This window comes from Electrona antarctica (assembly GCF_951216825.1).
Source record: "Electrona antarctica genome assembly, chromosome: 11".
In the NCBI taxonomy this organism is placed as follows: Eukaryota; Metazoa; Chordata; class Actinopteri; order Myctophiformes; family Myctophidae; genus Electrona; species Electrona antarctica.
This window is the reverse complement of record NC_136792.1, coordinates 30,256,874-30,272,500: the sequence shown is the minus strand read 5'-3', so window position 1 is coordinate 30,272,500 and position 15,627 is coordinate 30,256,874. Positions and strand designations below refer to the sequence as shown.

The following is a 15,627-nucleotide window of genomic DNA, read 5'->3' as shown; positions in this document are numbered from 1 at the left end:
CTGATCTAATAAATTAGAATCTAATTTATTAGATCAGATTCAGAAATGTTCCTTTTATGCGTGTAAATGTATTAATTTTATGCAGAAGTTCAGAATTTAGTGTGGCGCTCACATCGTGGAAATACGGTAATCGTTCTGACAGAAGAGCTTACGGTCAGCTGACCCTCCTTGCCTTGCGAGTGGAGGAGAATGAGAAAACAACAGCTGAGCTGAAAAATAAAAACATTGCTAGTATACGATCGTCATGGCAGCAGAGATTCACTCGAGGCCACAAACATCCAGACCAGTCCTCCTAAACAAGATCGAGGGACACTCGGACACCGTCACCGCAGCCGTTTTGATACCGAAAGAAGATGGAGTGATTACGATTAGCGAGGACCGGTAAGTTTGTAAGCTAGTGTTGGTGGGTACTGGGTAGCTCTAAACATCAGCAGCTAGCCAGGCTCAGTCTATTTCTTGGGTTTCAAATCAATCATTGGAGCCCCTGGATGAGGAGAACTAGCTTGTAAAATAAATCGAGTGTCCTCATTCCTCAGATATCTAATTCCCATAAGCTGTGGTTGGTGAACAAATGACGGTCGGATATGGACTTTCCAACTTCATCAGTCTAGTGGGCGCCTCCCTTTAAATAGCCGGACCCAACGTGAGATTGAGAACCTTAATGCCATGCAGCAACCAGTGGGGTGCAAATGATTAATGATCAATTAATTTGGACCTGTAGTTATTTGGATCCATGGTGGATCCAACTGTCACATCATGATGATGATATATCAATCAACGATGTCTCCCTAAATGCGTTACATTTCTCAGTCTTGGTGCTGAAAGCATTGATTGATTGATTTTTGATTGAAATATGTATTAACAGTTTGCAGAATTACAGTACATTTCAAGCACAAACTCAATACAAAGGCTGTTAACTGTGAGTGGACGACCCAATTAAGCATTACACTTGTTTACAAGAGGGTCCCAAATACAGAAAAGGTAAACAAGGGTCTCGAAAGTGGCTAGGCTCCCACTCCCAGCTGTGAAAGCGTCAATACATTGTTATTAGATTGTTTCAGACACAATATTCTGATTCCTGACTTAAAAAACGTCGACAGAATAATATGATTACAATATTTCATTCTGAGCTCCAACTTACGTTGATCTACCGGTATGTGGAGAAGTGCTGAACACGTGAAACATTCTCACTTTCAGGTCCCATGAGACTGTTCTGCTGTTCTGTCACGATAGCCATAGACAGAAAACTATAACAAGAGAAGTAGAGAACACTGGACCTTTGTTCATGAACTACTGTACCACATGACTATTGCCTCCACTTTAGTTTAGGTTTTAAAATACACATTTGGGGACAGGGACCTTACCTGGAAGTTGTCAGTCAAATGAGGGTTGTGGCAGTGCTGCTGAACTCAAATCTTATTTTAATTCAGTAAACATTTATTAACACATTTATTACATTTAAAGATTCATGCATGAGGTAGTGTCAACATCCTTGATTCCTTATTGTGGCGATTCATTCAAAGAGTTTGAATGTACATACTGCCAGCATGAAGGGTTCCTTGCTATTATATTTCCTGTTGTCTTTAACCATTATCCCTCTCAGTTAGTCCATAGCTCTAATGCGCAACGCATTAGAGCTATGGACCAGAGCTACCTCTCAGTCAGCTAGTAGACTAAAAAACAGGGTGGCCAGGGTGAACTTGATGGGTTCAAATGGAAAAAGTGGTGTCTGATGTTCTATTCGGTCCCCAAGTTCTTATATAGTTTTTGTTAGGCATTTGTTAGAGGCAAATTTATTTTCCATTATGTCATTATTCTGCACATTGCTGTAGTTAATAAATCTTCCCAACCCCTTATCCTTATGCGCAATTTCCAGAACACAGTCAGCGATCAATGTGTTAGGGACAGAACAGGAAACGGATTGTAGTAGGGTTATGTTAATTGCTACCTTGATTGATTGATTGATTGATTATTATAAGTTATTATTATAAGTATTAACAGATTGGAGAATTATAGTACATTTCAAGCACAAGTCAATACAAAACTGGTAACTGTGGACGACCATAAAGCATTACACTTGTTTAGGATCCACCATGTTCAATCCATCATAATATTTAGAGATGTACAAATATACACTTCTATATAGCCAAAAACAGGAAATCATCATAGAGGAGGTAAATAGGGGAAGAAAACATGACCGTTAATGGCCGTTGGTAGGCATAACCAAACCAGTAACTGTGTTCACAGTAGCCAGGTGCGTAAACAGTAGAGAGAGATTGCAGTTGCTACTTGCTACTAGACCAAAACAATAATAGACAACAGTCACAACAACATGATTATAAAATCAAACTCCAGTAATCCATTGGATATTAAAAAAAGAAAAATCACGTACTGTCTCCTGTCCACACTACAGCTACCAATTATGCCACTGTCATAAAAGATAATCTTTGACTGTGACACTTTGGCTATTCTTTTCAGAACAATCCGAGTATGGCTGAAGCGAGACAGTGGCCAGTACTGGCCCAGCATCTACCATACAGTGTCGTGTAAGTAGCATGTCTAAACGAGCACATAGAAAGTGTGTCCATAGTGCATATGCATGTGATTGCTGTCCTACCAGTTGTTGATCGTTTCTTCTCATCCACAAGGACGGCATTTTGCCAGACATGACCGTCTGGTTGATCTATTCTGGTCTCAGATAACATGAGAGAAGTATAACAAAAATGTACACAGTACTGTAAAACTAGACTGGTTTGATCACACGAGATGACGCAGATGTCAATTAATTGCAGGATATTAATCCTAATATATATAGATATATATTGTGTTAATAATATATTTGCCTGCACAATTGACCTTAAACCAAGCTTATGATTGAATCCATGATATATTGGTACCCCTTATCATTTTATGTATATACAACTGAACTTCCCCATGTGATTAATTCACACAAAATGCTAATATTACGCAGCAATAAAGCGTCAATTTATTTTTTAAATTAGGTTGATTTTTCACCATTGTTTTTTGAATGAACTACATACACTAATGGCATGGCATCTTCTCTATGTTTATCTATCTCTTGTCACAACACATTTATTTTTAACTTTGCATCTCCCTCCTCAGCACCATGCTCCTGTATGTCCTACCACCATGACAGCAGGCGCATTTTCATCGGCCAGGACAATGGCGCTATTGTGGTGAGTGAAACGGAGCCGTACAGATGATGATATTGACACCCGGGTCAACTCCACTGGTGTTTCACAAATGGCCCAGTTTAAAAACAAAACGACCAATTCTGGTTTTAAGACGAAACCATTATTTTCTGCATGTGTTCATTTTCTAAAATCCTCTGGGCTTCCAGGAGTTCCTCATCTCTGAAGATTTCAACAAGATGAGTCATGTTAAGACATACCCAGGTGAGATCTCAACAGAGGGCCTTCTGACTTGCACAAAGTACATCTAATCAGACCATTAGTGAAAAAACCTCCACTTTACTCTCTGGCTTCCTTTATAGTTGTGATTACACAAATACCTTCATCACCTAAGCCCAGCAATGGCGCTGGGAAACCATTGCATTCAAATTATACCTTGATTACACATCCCATCACGCTGGCATTATTGGTTGATTATAATGACACTTTTCTCTCAAATCAAACCAACAGCCACTCAGGCTCTTGTCAGTGGAAAACAATCTTAGCTGTAGGGAAACTGGAGACCCTGCCGTTTTTTAGAGGCAGAAAACCAGATGTCACTGTTGGAACGCTCCATCTGGTTTCCACTAGTGCTCTTTTGGCAAGAAAGGAGAGAAGAAAGGCAAATCCACAAGGACTCAGTTGGATTTGCTGAATGGGAAAATGTATCTTACATCATGCTCATCACTTGCTGCCAGCAGGGAACCCTCATTTGATGTGATTTTATTTATCCAGTGGATATGTATTTGGATGCCTACATTGAATGCAACTTGTTTGTGTCTGTGTTCATGTGTGTGTTGCAGCTCATCAGAACCGTGTATCGGACATGGTGTTCACTCTAGAGAGTGAGTGGGTTGTGAGCACGGGTCACGATAAGAGTGTGTGTTGGATGTGCACACAGAGTGGCAGCATGTTGGGACGACACTACTTCACCGCCTGGGCTTCGTGCCTACAGTATCCTTCTGTGTGTGTGTGTGACTGTGTGTGACTGTGTGTGTGCTGTAAGATTGGGCACCTCAATGTTAAATTAGCTATTTTTTCCAATTATGTAAAAAAAGAATTTGAAAATGATCTGAAGTATACATCATTTGTACATGCTTGAACATTTGACTGTTATGGCATAATATTTCTTTCTATAATTACAAAACGTATGGCTAGCCAGTCTTAACACTAATTATGCTAAGGACGTGTATACCGGTACACGTCTTTTCTAATCAGACTGTGGGGGGCCTTGGATGTGTATACACGTCTTTAGGTCCTTTTTAAATGATCAAACGAGATCGCTGTAATTTAAAAAAAAAAAAAACATTTTTGCCTTTCCTTCTTCAGCGATCCTAGACTGGTTTCGCGCATACGCACTGCCTTCCTTGTTTGCGGCCCGACTAAAGTGTCTCTTTACTAGGGATGGAGCTCGATACCCGATAAAATCCGATAACAAGCTTATTGAGTACCCGTTATCAATAAGCTTTGGGCTTATCAAGCCTGTTATCGAGCATAGCGGCCCATGACGGTCATGTTCAAACAATCATGGCAAGAGGCGATCAAGAAATAAATGTAATCATCAATGCTGGCACAAACATGTCAGTCTAAAAGTGTATTGATACCTGCCAACCAGCACTGCCAGGGTAAACAAAATAACACTTTTAAGTTTAACAGTTTCTTTAATATTATTTTATTGGTAAAAAGGTCAATTGCCTGTTAGGAATGTACTGTATTTGAAGGCCCTAGTAAAAGATACTGGTTCTGTTCAGAATGTATTGTCTCCTGTCTTTCCACAAAATAATAGAAAATGCTCGATAAGAACCCAGGCTCGATAAGCCTGATCTATAAGGTGATCGTTATCAATAAAAATGAACGAGCTCCATCCCTACTCTTTACTCTAAATCTACGGCGCTCTCCATGGTTTTGACCAAAACGGCAATGTTCTGTCTTCATTTCTGACTTCAGCAAGCATCTAGAGACTTTAGATGTGACAGCATGAGGTAGGAACGGAAGATTATGCCTCCCGGTTTTGGGGGGTAATGGAAGGCGGGGTACAATCTGCCTCATCATCTCTAGTGCCTTTTTATTATGAAAAATTCCCCCGACAAAATAAGTGTTAATAAGCATAAACAAGAAGTGGAAGGGTAAATATAGGTCGGATAATGATGCACTGTGCATGTTCAAATCATGTATACTTTCCGGTTATCATGAACGCAGTATAAATGGCTTATCTCCAGAATAGATACCATAATAACGCTTCCTTTCATCTTGAATTGAAGTCTGACGTGTGTTTCCGTGCAGGTGTGTGTCACTCGGTCAACGTTATGACAAAGAGCTTTTAATCTTTGAGCCTTGACTAAACGCCCAGATACGACCATGAGACACAGCATGCCTTTATAGGGGACTACTCAGGACAGATCACCCTGCTGAAACTAGAGAGACAAACCTACTCTACAATCACGACACTGAAGGGCCACGAAGGTAATGACAGCTCTGGGCAATTAAGTGAAAATGCATCAAAATGTAGGGCCTCTCACTGACTTAATCTTGCTCATGTTGGCTAATCGAATAATAGAGAAGCAGTTATCTGATATTCTTTTATTTTACAATTCTAATATTTTCAATAAAGACCTTGTCAGAGAACTGTGAGGTCACAGTGTAAACTTGTTCATTAATCTGACTAATAATCGTGATACACAGTATAATAGGCAAGTAATGCATGCACACACGGCCACACAGAGCACAGATGGATCATGGGAGTTGTGCGCTTAGACTCGACACACAAATGCACAAATCGGTATGCTGATCATAAAGCCAGATAAGCAGACATGACTGCACCATTATGATCAATGACCCAGATTCCTCCCGGGACTTAATTATGTGAACAAAATGGAGAATGCTTGATATGACCACATGAACAAGCAGTAGCTAAATATGGCTTCTGAACTAGGGTTGAACTTCGTCAGTCAATCCAGCGGCATAACTAAATTATTTATTGGGTTACATTTTTAATTGTAACTTGTAAGTAATACTGTATAATCAGTTTTGTGTATCATGTAAAATAAAATTCTAATATATCCTATTTACAACCACAATATGTTCAGATAATTTCTTGTGATGAGCATTTTCCATCCATTTGATACTTAATTACCTTACTTTACTGCGATTTAATAGTCTTCATTAATGGCATAGATGAATCAGTTATGATAGTAGTTGGTTGCAGCCCTGTTATGCACACACATTACCATGGGGAAGCAGATGGTAAATGGACTATAAAGATAAGCATTTCCTATGCGTGACCTTTTTCACTTTGTGCCTCAGTGCATTTCAGTCTCTCACTAATCGCTACTTACTTGGTGCATTTGTATTGTAATTATGTTTTTTCTGGTTTCACCAAAGGATCATTGTGTTAACTGCTAGCAAGACATACAGTATGAATGAAGTATGAATTTCAAAGACACATGCACATGGTCCGTAATCCTATGCTAAGAATCATGTGGATGGCATGACTGCCTGAGGAAGAGCTTTTTACTAGAAACGTGTCTGGTGTAGACGGCAACTGAAGTCTGTTTGTTTCAACTAACCTTTTTTTTCTATGTGGGCAACATTAAACATACTTTTGCTTTTATGTGCCTACCACATTATGACCAATTTTAGCCTTTTGGAAGCTCTTTTTCTCACTTCAGCTAGTGCATGACTGGAAAATATTGGTTATTTGCTATTAATTTGTCTGGAAAATCATGGGGTCAGAGCTTTGCAAATCAATATGACGGTGCTCTGCATTGTATCATAATGTCATTATCTGCCTGTTTTCTATTTTATTTTATGAATGACAGAAGAGGCATAGTGCTTGACTGTTACAAGCACTAGGCAGAAGGCGTTGTAGGCCTTCAGCCAGATATATGCAGAAGACAGCAGCTGTTTGTGTCTTATTGCTGAGCTCCAGCTAATATTCTCAGTCACCTCCATTCTTGTATTTGGCAACAATTTGAAGGTGGCTGTAGTGCCTCCACGAGGCACCGGATGGAGCCAGCAGGCAGAAATGCAGCAGTCTTCTGCTACAAGTGTCCTATTGCAGCTCAAAATCAGTGGTGGTCACTGGTCAGTAACTAATATTTGGTTTGTTTTTTGCAAGCTGAGGACTTTCACTCTATTTTATTTTAAATGGAAATATATATTGTGAATGAAATACATAAGCCCTATTTCAAATATAGTGAAAATAGCCAATCTACAAGCTCTTCTGAAAATGAAAAAAAAAGTTATTTTTATTTGTATTTATTTATGTTTTGAACATTTTGGGGACATGTTCAAAATGTCAATACAGGAATGCTGAAATGTAATTTATACTTAAATATTGACTATTTACTTTGTCCACCACTTCTCACAATGCATCTTTAATGCATCTCACACATGAAACAAATGGTAAGAATTCCCCCTCCGTCTGTGACTGTGCCCTTTCCCTTCTGTCTTACCCCGTCTCTGTCATCTCCACACCTTTTACATACCCCAAGGTAGCATAGGGGCGCTGTGGTGGGACCCAGTCCAGAGGCTGCTGTTCTCAGGGGCAGCCGACCACAGTGTCATCATGTGGGACATCGGAGGCCGCAAGGGAAGGACTCTGCTGCTACAGGGACATCAGTAAGTACCTGAGGTGTTGTGGGGGAACGGGTGTGTCTGTGTTCCTATGCCTGTGAATGAAGGAATGATTTGATTTTCGTGTCTGGCTGCCTTTCACAGCCCATCCCGGTTTACGGGATTATTCAGACAATTTACAATAGAGGGTATGCGCGTGACATCATCATCAAACCCGGAAGTTATGCAGGAACGACTACTGAGTGGCAACAAAATACTTTCTGGCCTTGACAGCCCATGCATTCCAAACAGAAAAGTCCTATCTGATTGCATTAAACAACATTAAACAATGTTAAAATCACTTTGCCTGTTGCTTTGCCACTCGATGTGCCATTCGCTTTAAGCTGTGCCCTCTATACATTTTATTTCCTGTGCCAACTGCTAACACGCTGACACCAAAATATTAAAGCACAATGTATACAGTAAGTAGTCCAATTGTCAAGCTAGAGACTAAAATGGAGGCAAGGGCAAGAGAGAGTTTGTGTTTACGTTACAAAGGCATAATATAATATTAGGGCCGGGACTTTAACGCGTTAATTGAGATTAATTAACTACAGAAAAATTAACGAGTTAAAAAAATTAACGCATTTAATCGCACCTTTTTTTTCCACGGCGGAACGTTTCTCACTGGGCGCATTTCTAGTACTGAATAGGCTCTGCATGCCTTGCACTGCTTGCAGGGGGAGGAGCAGCCCCCCCCCCCCCCCCCCCCCCCAGCAGCAGCAGTCCACTCTATACTACAGCTCCGTCAGACAACAACACCACCCAAACGAGAAACGAATCGAATGAAGCCGCTTATATCGCTTTTGCTCCGTGGATGGGGCATTTAGATTTAAAAGCTATCAGATGGACGCGTGGATAGCAGCATGGTTGTGTGCAATGTCAGAGGGAAAGGATCCATAAGCCAATGTTAGCTCCATGCTAGCTGCTTCAGCTTAGCATGTCTCGCACTGAGTAGAGGCTTGCAGAGGCTCGCGGAGATTTCACCACAGCACGAAGCTGTCAAGCTGTCCTCGATGCGAAACATACTGAAGCAGCAAGTGTGAAAGTCCGTGGTCAGACAATGGCCTGCCCCAACCCCATGTGAAATGCACTCCCCAGCTAGTTCATTCCACCGTTTTTTATTTTATTCCTTTGTCTAAGTGTTTCCCCCCTAATAATGCCCCACCATGCAAAGCACATTTGAGTATTCATAGACACTTTATATAGGCACTTGCTGCACTTGTTTATCTGTTGAAAAAAAAGTTGTATTGCTTAAAGGGGAATACCACTCATTTTCAACATTTTTCTATGGAGTTTTGTGGAAAACTGGAAATAATAAAAAGTCACCTCATTTTGTGTTGCCTAGAACTGGAGGTCTTACAAAAAACAGTAACAATATGAAGTACAGCTTTGTGATGTCACTGAGATGTACTTGTTACTGTCACTGATTTTTTTTCAGACCTCCAGTTCTAGGCAACACAGAATGGGGTGACTTTTTTATTATTTATTATTATTAACAGCTCTAAGGTATATTAATGACAGTAAAAATTTGAAAATTAGTGGTATCCTGTAGTCACTATTCATTGATTCACTGGGATACCAAAAAACATTTGAAAAAAAAGGTTTATCACTGTTCTCGGGTTGAATATTGATATGCGATTAAAATGCGATTAATCGAGATTAATTAATCACAAAGCTTCTAATTAATTAGATTAAAATTTGTAATCGAGTCCCAGCTCTATATAATATAAATCGGATTGGATAGTATCACTAGCTACAGCAAGCTCAATGGGGTGGCTGCAGTGCTGAGAGAGAGGGAGAGAGAGAGAAAGGGAGTGAAGCTGATGTTCTCTCTTCCATATTGTTCTCATTAATACGTGATACAAGTAAAAGATTGAGGCATTTTTTTCTCTTCTATCAGATAACTAATTGTCTCTCCCTGCCTCCCATCTCAGTGGCAGGTCTCAGTAGAGCCAGTAACAGCCGTCCCTAGAGGCAGACTGTATCTTCTCTCTTTAATCTTCATACATATTTCACTACCCTGCAGCGCTGCTGTAAGAGCTATCAAGCCATGCACACCGAGGCATGTCTGTCCAAGCCAGCATAGATCCTGTTGCACTGTTGTTGTTTTGAAAACGAGAGTTGTGTGACAAGCTGCAGGTGGTTCTCAGACACTTCCCAACCCATAAGGAGCAGGTATTTACCTCATGGTCTACCGGGTCCTAGGAAATGACCTGTCCTTCCTTCCTCCTCTTAGCTTTCTACCCCCATTCTCATCTTCCCCCTCTGCGTGTCCCTCTGTGTACTGTGCAGTGAGCGTGTGCAGGCGGTGCGCTACCTCCAGTTGACCAGGCAGCTGATGTCGTGCTCCGCAGACGGAGGCGTCACAGTGTGGAACATGGACACGACCAGAGAGGAGGTATAATTCATCACACACTGGGTCCCATAGGATGGAATACAATAACCACTTAATATACTGGCCCTATATACTGTACTTCAGTGGTTCTCAAACAGTGGGTCGGGACCCATATTTGGGTCACGGACCCATTTCTATGGGTCGTGACTCGTGAGTATATATCCTTTTTTTTTCGTTTACTAAATGTTTATTATTTCAAAGGATTTTCAAAAGTTTAAAAAAAAATCTCTCAGCAAAAAGAAATCACACTTTTTCATGAATAAATACATTCTAATATTTTTCATAAAAATAAAGGGAAGCTCCGCACACTCAGATCTGCGCACAATCAATGTATTTATTTAGCAAGCTTTCGGTCTACTGACCTTCTTCAGGCTTGATTGTGTGCAGAATGATCTGAGTGTGTTGAGCTTCCCTTTATTTTTCTCATGTTCCCTTTGTGGCTCCAGCACCTCACTTAAGTTTTTTCAGCGGATGAGCGGTGGTTCTTTTTACATAAAAAGAAAAGAAAAAATACTACAAGCTCTCAATGCGTTATGAGCTTGTAGATCGACCATTTTCACTATTTTGAGTCCCAGGGAGACCAAATATTTATCTTTTTGGACCAGGCTTAGGGAACCCGTGCACTTAATATGATGAATAGCAAAAGAAGCTGTTCTACAAGCTCCTTTTTATTTACATTTTGAATATGAAAATATATTATATGTGCCCAGAATTGGGACGCCATGGTGTACTGTAACTGGTTAACATGAACAGAATCTTCTGTATGTCTTTTCCATAATACGACCATGATCTCATTTAGGTAGCATTTATTGTGATTATTTATGCAAATCAGGGAAAGATAAATCAGCAGCCCAGTGAGCAGTTGGGGTAACCAGTGTAAAGATTAAACAGCCTGTTTCCATGGATACTGTGCAGTAACGACACAGTACCGCCCTCTGCTGTTGTAAGGAGAACATTTCTGTACACCGACTACTGAGACTAGGCTATATGAACTTTCTTGACAATAGGATTGATATCAGCCAACATTCCATTTAAGTGTATAGCATAGCACACAATAAGGAAAGAAAGTTTGTTTGTGTAACACATAGGCGTGTAACAGTAAATCAAAATTAATTTACTTTTCTTTTGTCGATTGAGTTGATTATTAAAAAGCACTACAATTATTATTCAAGATTCTACAATTAATTGGATTCGGAAAAGGAATCAATTGAGTAATCACTAAGAAAATAATGGCTAGTTGCAGGCAGCAGGCCTAATGGCACATTTCAACAACAAGTGTTTTGCACAAAACATGAGTAAGAGCATTAAGAGAGTGCAAAAGGGCCTCACCGTTAAGGCACATACCACAATATAGGCTCTAATGCAGCCTGACAGCAACGACGTTAAGGCACATACCACAATATAGGCTCTAATGCAGCCTGACAGCAAGTCCCGGGTTCGAGTCCCGAGGTCAACAGCCTTTGCTCTGTCACTCCCCATCTCTCTCACTGTCTTTCTTTCTCTTTATTGTATCAATAAAGGCAGAAAGGCCCAAAAAATTGAGTGCAAAAGAAACGCAGTATAAAGTAAAAGACATTTGAATACCAAAAATAAATAAATTAGAATGCAGAAAAAAGGCTAATAAAAGTGTTTATTCATTGTATTTCCTCAAACTAAGTCCCATTTAGCTAAACTAACAGTGTTAACACATTGACTTGCTGTTAATGTACAGTATGTTCTAGTATCTGCTATAAAGATGTTCCTGTGTAACAGAAGTATGAACCTGTGGACTCCTGTCTCATCTACTGTAGGCTCCGCAGTGGATAGAGAGCGACTCGTGTCAGAAATGTGAGCAGCCGTTCTTCTGGAACATCAAACAGATGTGGGACTCGAAGACCATGGGTCTCAGACAGGTAGGAGACCTTCATCTCCTCACACCCTGGCCTTGACCCTTCACAAGATCACAGTTTAGAGCTAAAGAAAAAATAATCCGATCTTGGGTCATCTCAGTACAGGTACCACATTGGTCGTGCATTCATGGATTTTTTTTATTTAATTTTATTAGCAAAAAACATCAAACTAAGCTCGGTTAGCTCAACCGTCCGGGCACCTAGGCTGCCGAGCCAGCCTGCCGGCGTGCCGCGGGCTCGACTCCCGATCCCGACGGCCTTTGCTGCGTGTCTTCTTCCTATCTCTCTCCCCATTTCCAGTCAGTCTACTTTCAACCTACTGTAACAATAAAGGCAGAAAAAGCCCAAAAAATATCATAAAAAAAGAAACCTCAAACTAAAGTATTCATACAAGTAAGACGCGCAAACGCGGGAAGCGAACGCAATTGCAATAACAACAATTAGAATAAATTACGTACTTTTTAAGGTTTTTTAAGTTAAGTTTTTTTTTAAGTTAAGTTTGTGTGTGTGTGTGTGTGTGTGTGTGTGTGTGTGTGTGTGTGTGTGTGTGTGTGTGTGTGTGTGTGTGTGTGTGTGTGTGTGTGTGTGTGTGTGTGTGTGTGTGTGTGTGTGTGTGTGTGTGTGTGTGTGTGTGTGTGTGTGTGTGTGTGTGTGTGTGTGTGTGTGTGTGTGTGTGTGTGTGTGTGTGTGTGTGATACAGCTGCGCCCTCTGGTGGTGGGCGGGTGTTGTTACAGCGTGACAGACACACACACAGACAGACAGACAGACAGACATGATCTGCTGGGTCTCATAGTAAATGCTCACTGCGTTCGCAATCACTGCGTTCGCAATCACTGCGTTCGCAATCACTGCGTTCGCAACTACACAAACCATACAATTTACCTTTGAGGAAAGTCAGATCCAATGTATCTCTATGTATGTATGTGTGTGTGTAAGCGGTCAGCCCAGACTCATTTCCAGTTGTATTTCCTGTCTGCAGCACCACTGCAGGAAGTGTGGCAACGCGGTGTGTGGGAAGTGTAGCTCCAAACGCTCCACCTACCCCATCATGGGCTTTGAGTTCCAGGTGCGAGTGTGTGACGCCTGTTTTGACACCATCAAAGAAGAGGAGTAAGTACCTGGATTCTCAGTTCAACTGCCTCACTGTTATACAGTTTATTAACCACTTCAACCCTGCCATCCTTATTCTCGGTATGTCGTAATGGGCGAACATTCAGCCAAAGTAGGTGGACATTTGGTGACAATAGCAAAACTACAATCTCACAACTCGTCGCAATGTGACATGTAGATATATATATATATATATATATATATATATATATATATATATATTAATGCTGGGCCGTTATCGGCGTTAACGTGCTGCGTTAACGCGAGACTCTTATCGCGCGATAAAACAAATATCGCCGTTAATCTATTCTCAAAGTTGGGTCTGGGAGCTGGGTCTCTGTAACTGCGAGTGTAGCCTTAGCCTGCTTCAAATGGAACCAAAGGACCCTTTTCTAAAAATAAATGGACTAGACTCCTCTGCGGGGACCCCCCTTATCTGCGGACCCCCACACAGACTACCGCGCCCCCGAGGAGGTCGGCGTGGACCCCCGCGGAGGTCGACGCGGATAGTCTGCTTGGGGGTCCGCGATAGTCTGCGTGGGGGTCCGCGCCTCTGCGGTAGTCTGTGTGTTCTGTGCGGTAACATCATGATGCCATCATCCATGCATCACAACCAAAACAAACTAGGACTAGCTTTGACGGTTGCCACATTTCATGACTGAGAGAGAAACAAGCAACCAGGTCTATGAAAATGTTAACAGGCCAGATCAAGTCAGAAAATCCGAAAAAGTCAGAAATTAAGTTTAAAATTAGCAACTATAGTGTTGACTGTCAAACATCATTGTCCAATGTTGTTTTAGAACAGTGGTTCTCAAACATTTTCATCTCAAGGACCACCAATATTTTAAAGAAACTTTACAGATAAACAAGTCCAAAGTAGCTTATAATGACTAGACTTGGCAACACTGTGAACAGTTCCACAAGCTCACAATATGAAATATTTATCATTATTTAGGTAGCGCACACATATTTTGAATGCCTTTGGCAGACTTCAAATGAGCCATTTTAATCGCGATTAACTCCAGGATTGCAGTGAGATTTATCGCGATTAAAAAAAGTTAATCTATGCCCACCACTAATATATATATTATATATATATTATATATATTATTATATATCAATATTATATCATTGACAAAACTGAGGACAGATGATCAATGAAAGAAACAACGAAATAAAATGCAGATATCCCCCAAGAAACAAGACAAAACGAAAACCAAACATCACTTTCAGTAGAGGGTGCCAGTACACAGGTTCATGTATTTTTTTATTTGCATTGAAATCCCCTAGGTCGCTTCATATAAGAACTGTGTTTGAAAATGATCATCCCGGCCTTTCTGTCAGGGGGGTGGCTGTGCGTCGTTAATGATGTCCATTCATATTTGATACAGCCAGTTTCTGGAGAAAATGGAATTAATGTGGCCACAATAGCCTTGAAACTACATATGAAAGCAATGTCGCTGCTAATATACAGGTACGTCACGCCCAGCTGTCAACACATTGCGTTCCTGAGATTCCTCATTGACGTAAGCTCAGCTGGCGGTGACTCGACTCGTACTAACCACAAAACATTAAATATCAATAAAACATTTGGTTTGGTTTATTTTTCAAACGCAGTTCTTATATGAAGATATCTAAAATCCCCCTATGGGGATTTCAATGCAAATAAAAAGTACACAGACCTGTGGACTGGCGCCCGCTACTGACGGTGACGTCAGGACTTCGGAGCTCTATACCGCTGGCACTGTGATACGTTCGCTTCTCAGGGCTTTTGGGTAATCGAGTCCCAATGCAATCCTATGGAGAATCATGGCAGCCTGCGGGTGGCTCTGTTCTTACAATGGAAAGGAGGGTGCCAAGTATAGAGCCCTGATTGACCCTTGTCAACTCGGTATATAGTGCAAAGTGGTTAAATAAATACCTGTGTGTGTGTGTGTGTGTGTGTGTGTGTGTGTGTGTGTGTGTGTGTGTGTGTGTGCGTGTGCGCGTGTGCGCAGTCGAACACCCTTGGCTACATTCCACGAGGGGAAGCACAACGTTGCTCACATGGACATGGACCCATCCAGAGGCCTTATGGTGACCTGTGGTAGCGATCGCATCGTTAAGGTCAGCTGTTCCACTAACTTCACATAATTACAGAAAAAGTCTGTCGTCAAGACATTAAATTGAGTAAAATCTGTAAATATCCTACACAGCTATATCCTACCCGGGATTTGAACCCGGTCTAGCTGCTCTTCAATAGCAGAGCAGGTAGATCCACTACAACCACCGTAGTTGTGGTACCATGCAGATTTGTCAAAATGAAAGTGTCAGTGAAATTGGAAAAAGAAAGAAAAGGGGACAATTGACTGACGGGTTAAATTGTTAAAGATTAAACACTAGTTTCATGAAACCTAAAATGTCATTCCTTCATTGGTATATTGA

The 15,627-nt window shown here is 41.0% G+C and overlaps 1 protein-coding gene across 2 annotated transcripts in view; it reads left to right on the top strand.

Annotated features, from left to right (window-relative positions):
- The first annotated feature begins 186 nt into the window (after positions 1 to 186).
- The window catches only part of wdfy1 (WD repeat and FYVE domain containing 1), a 38,614-nt gene continuing 23,173 nt past the window's right edge, over positions 187 to 15,627 (top strand). For both annotated transcript variants that reach the window (XM_079514618.1, XM_079514616.1), the window contains exons 1-11: positions 187 to 381; positions 2,479 to 2,546; positions 3,124 to 3,197; positions 3,362 to 3,416; positions 3,995 to 4,145; positions 5,542 to 5,654; positions 7,685 to 7,811; positions 10,101 to 10,206; positions 11,994 to 12,095; positions 13,073 to 13,203; positions 15,201 to 15,309. In XM_079514618.1, coding sequence (XP_079370744.1) covers positions 245 to 381; positions 2,479 to 2,546; positions 3,124 to 3,197; positions 3,362 to 3,416; positions 3,995 to 4,145; positions 5,542 to 5,654; positions 7,685 to 7,811; positions 10,101 to 10,206; positions 11,994 to 12,095; positions 13,073 to 13,203; positions 15,201 to 15,309 — 1,173 coding nt within the window. In that variant the 5' untranslated portion in view covers positions 187 to 244. The remainder of the gene's footprint in view (positions 382 to 2,478; positions 2,547 to 3,123; positions 3,198 to 3,361; positions 3,417 to 3,994; positions 4,146 to 5,541; positions 5,655 to 7,684; positions 7,812 to 10,100; positions 10,207 to 11,993; positions 12,096 to 13,072; positions 13,204 to 15,200; positions 15,310 to 15,627) is intronic.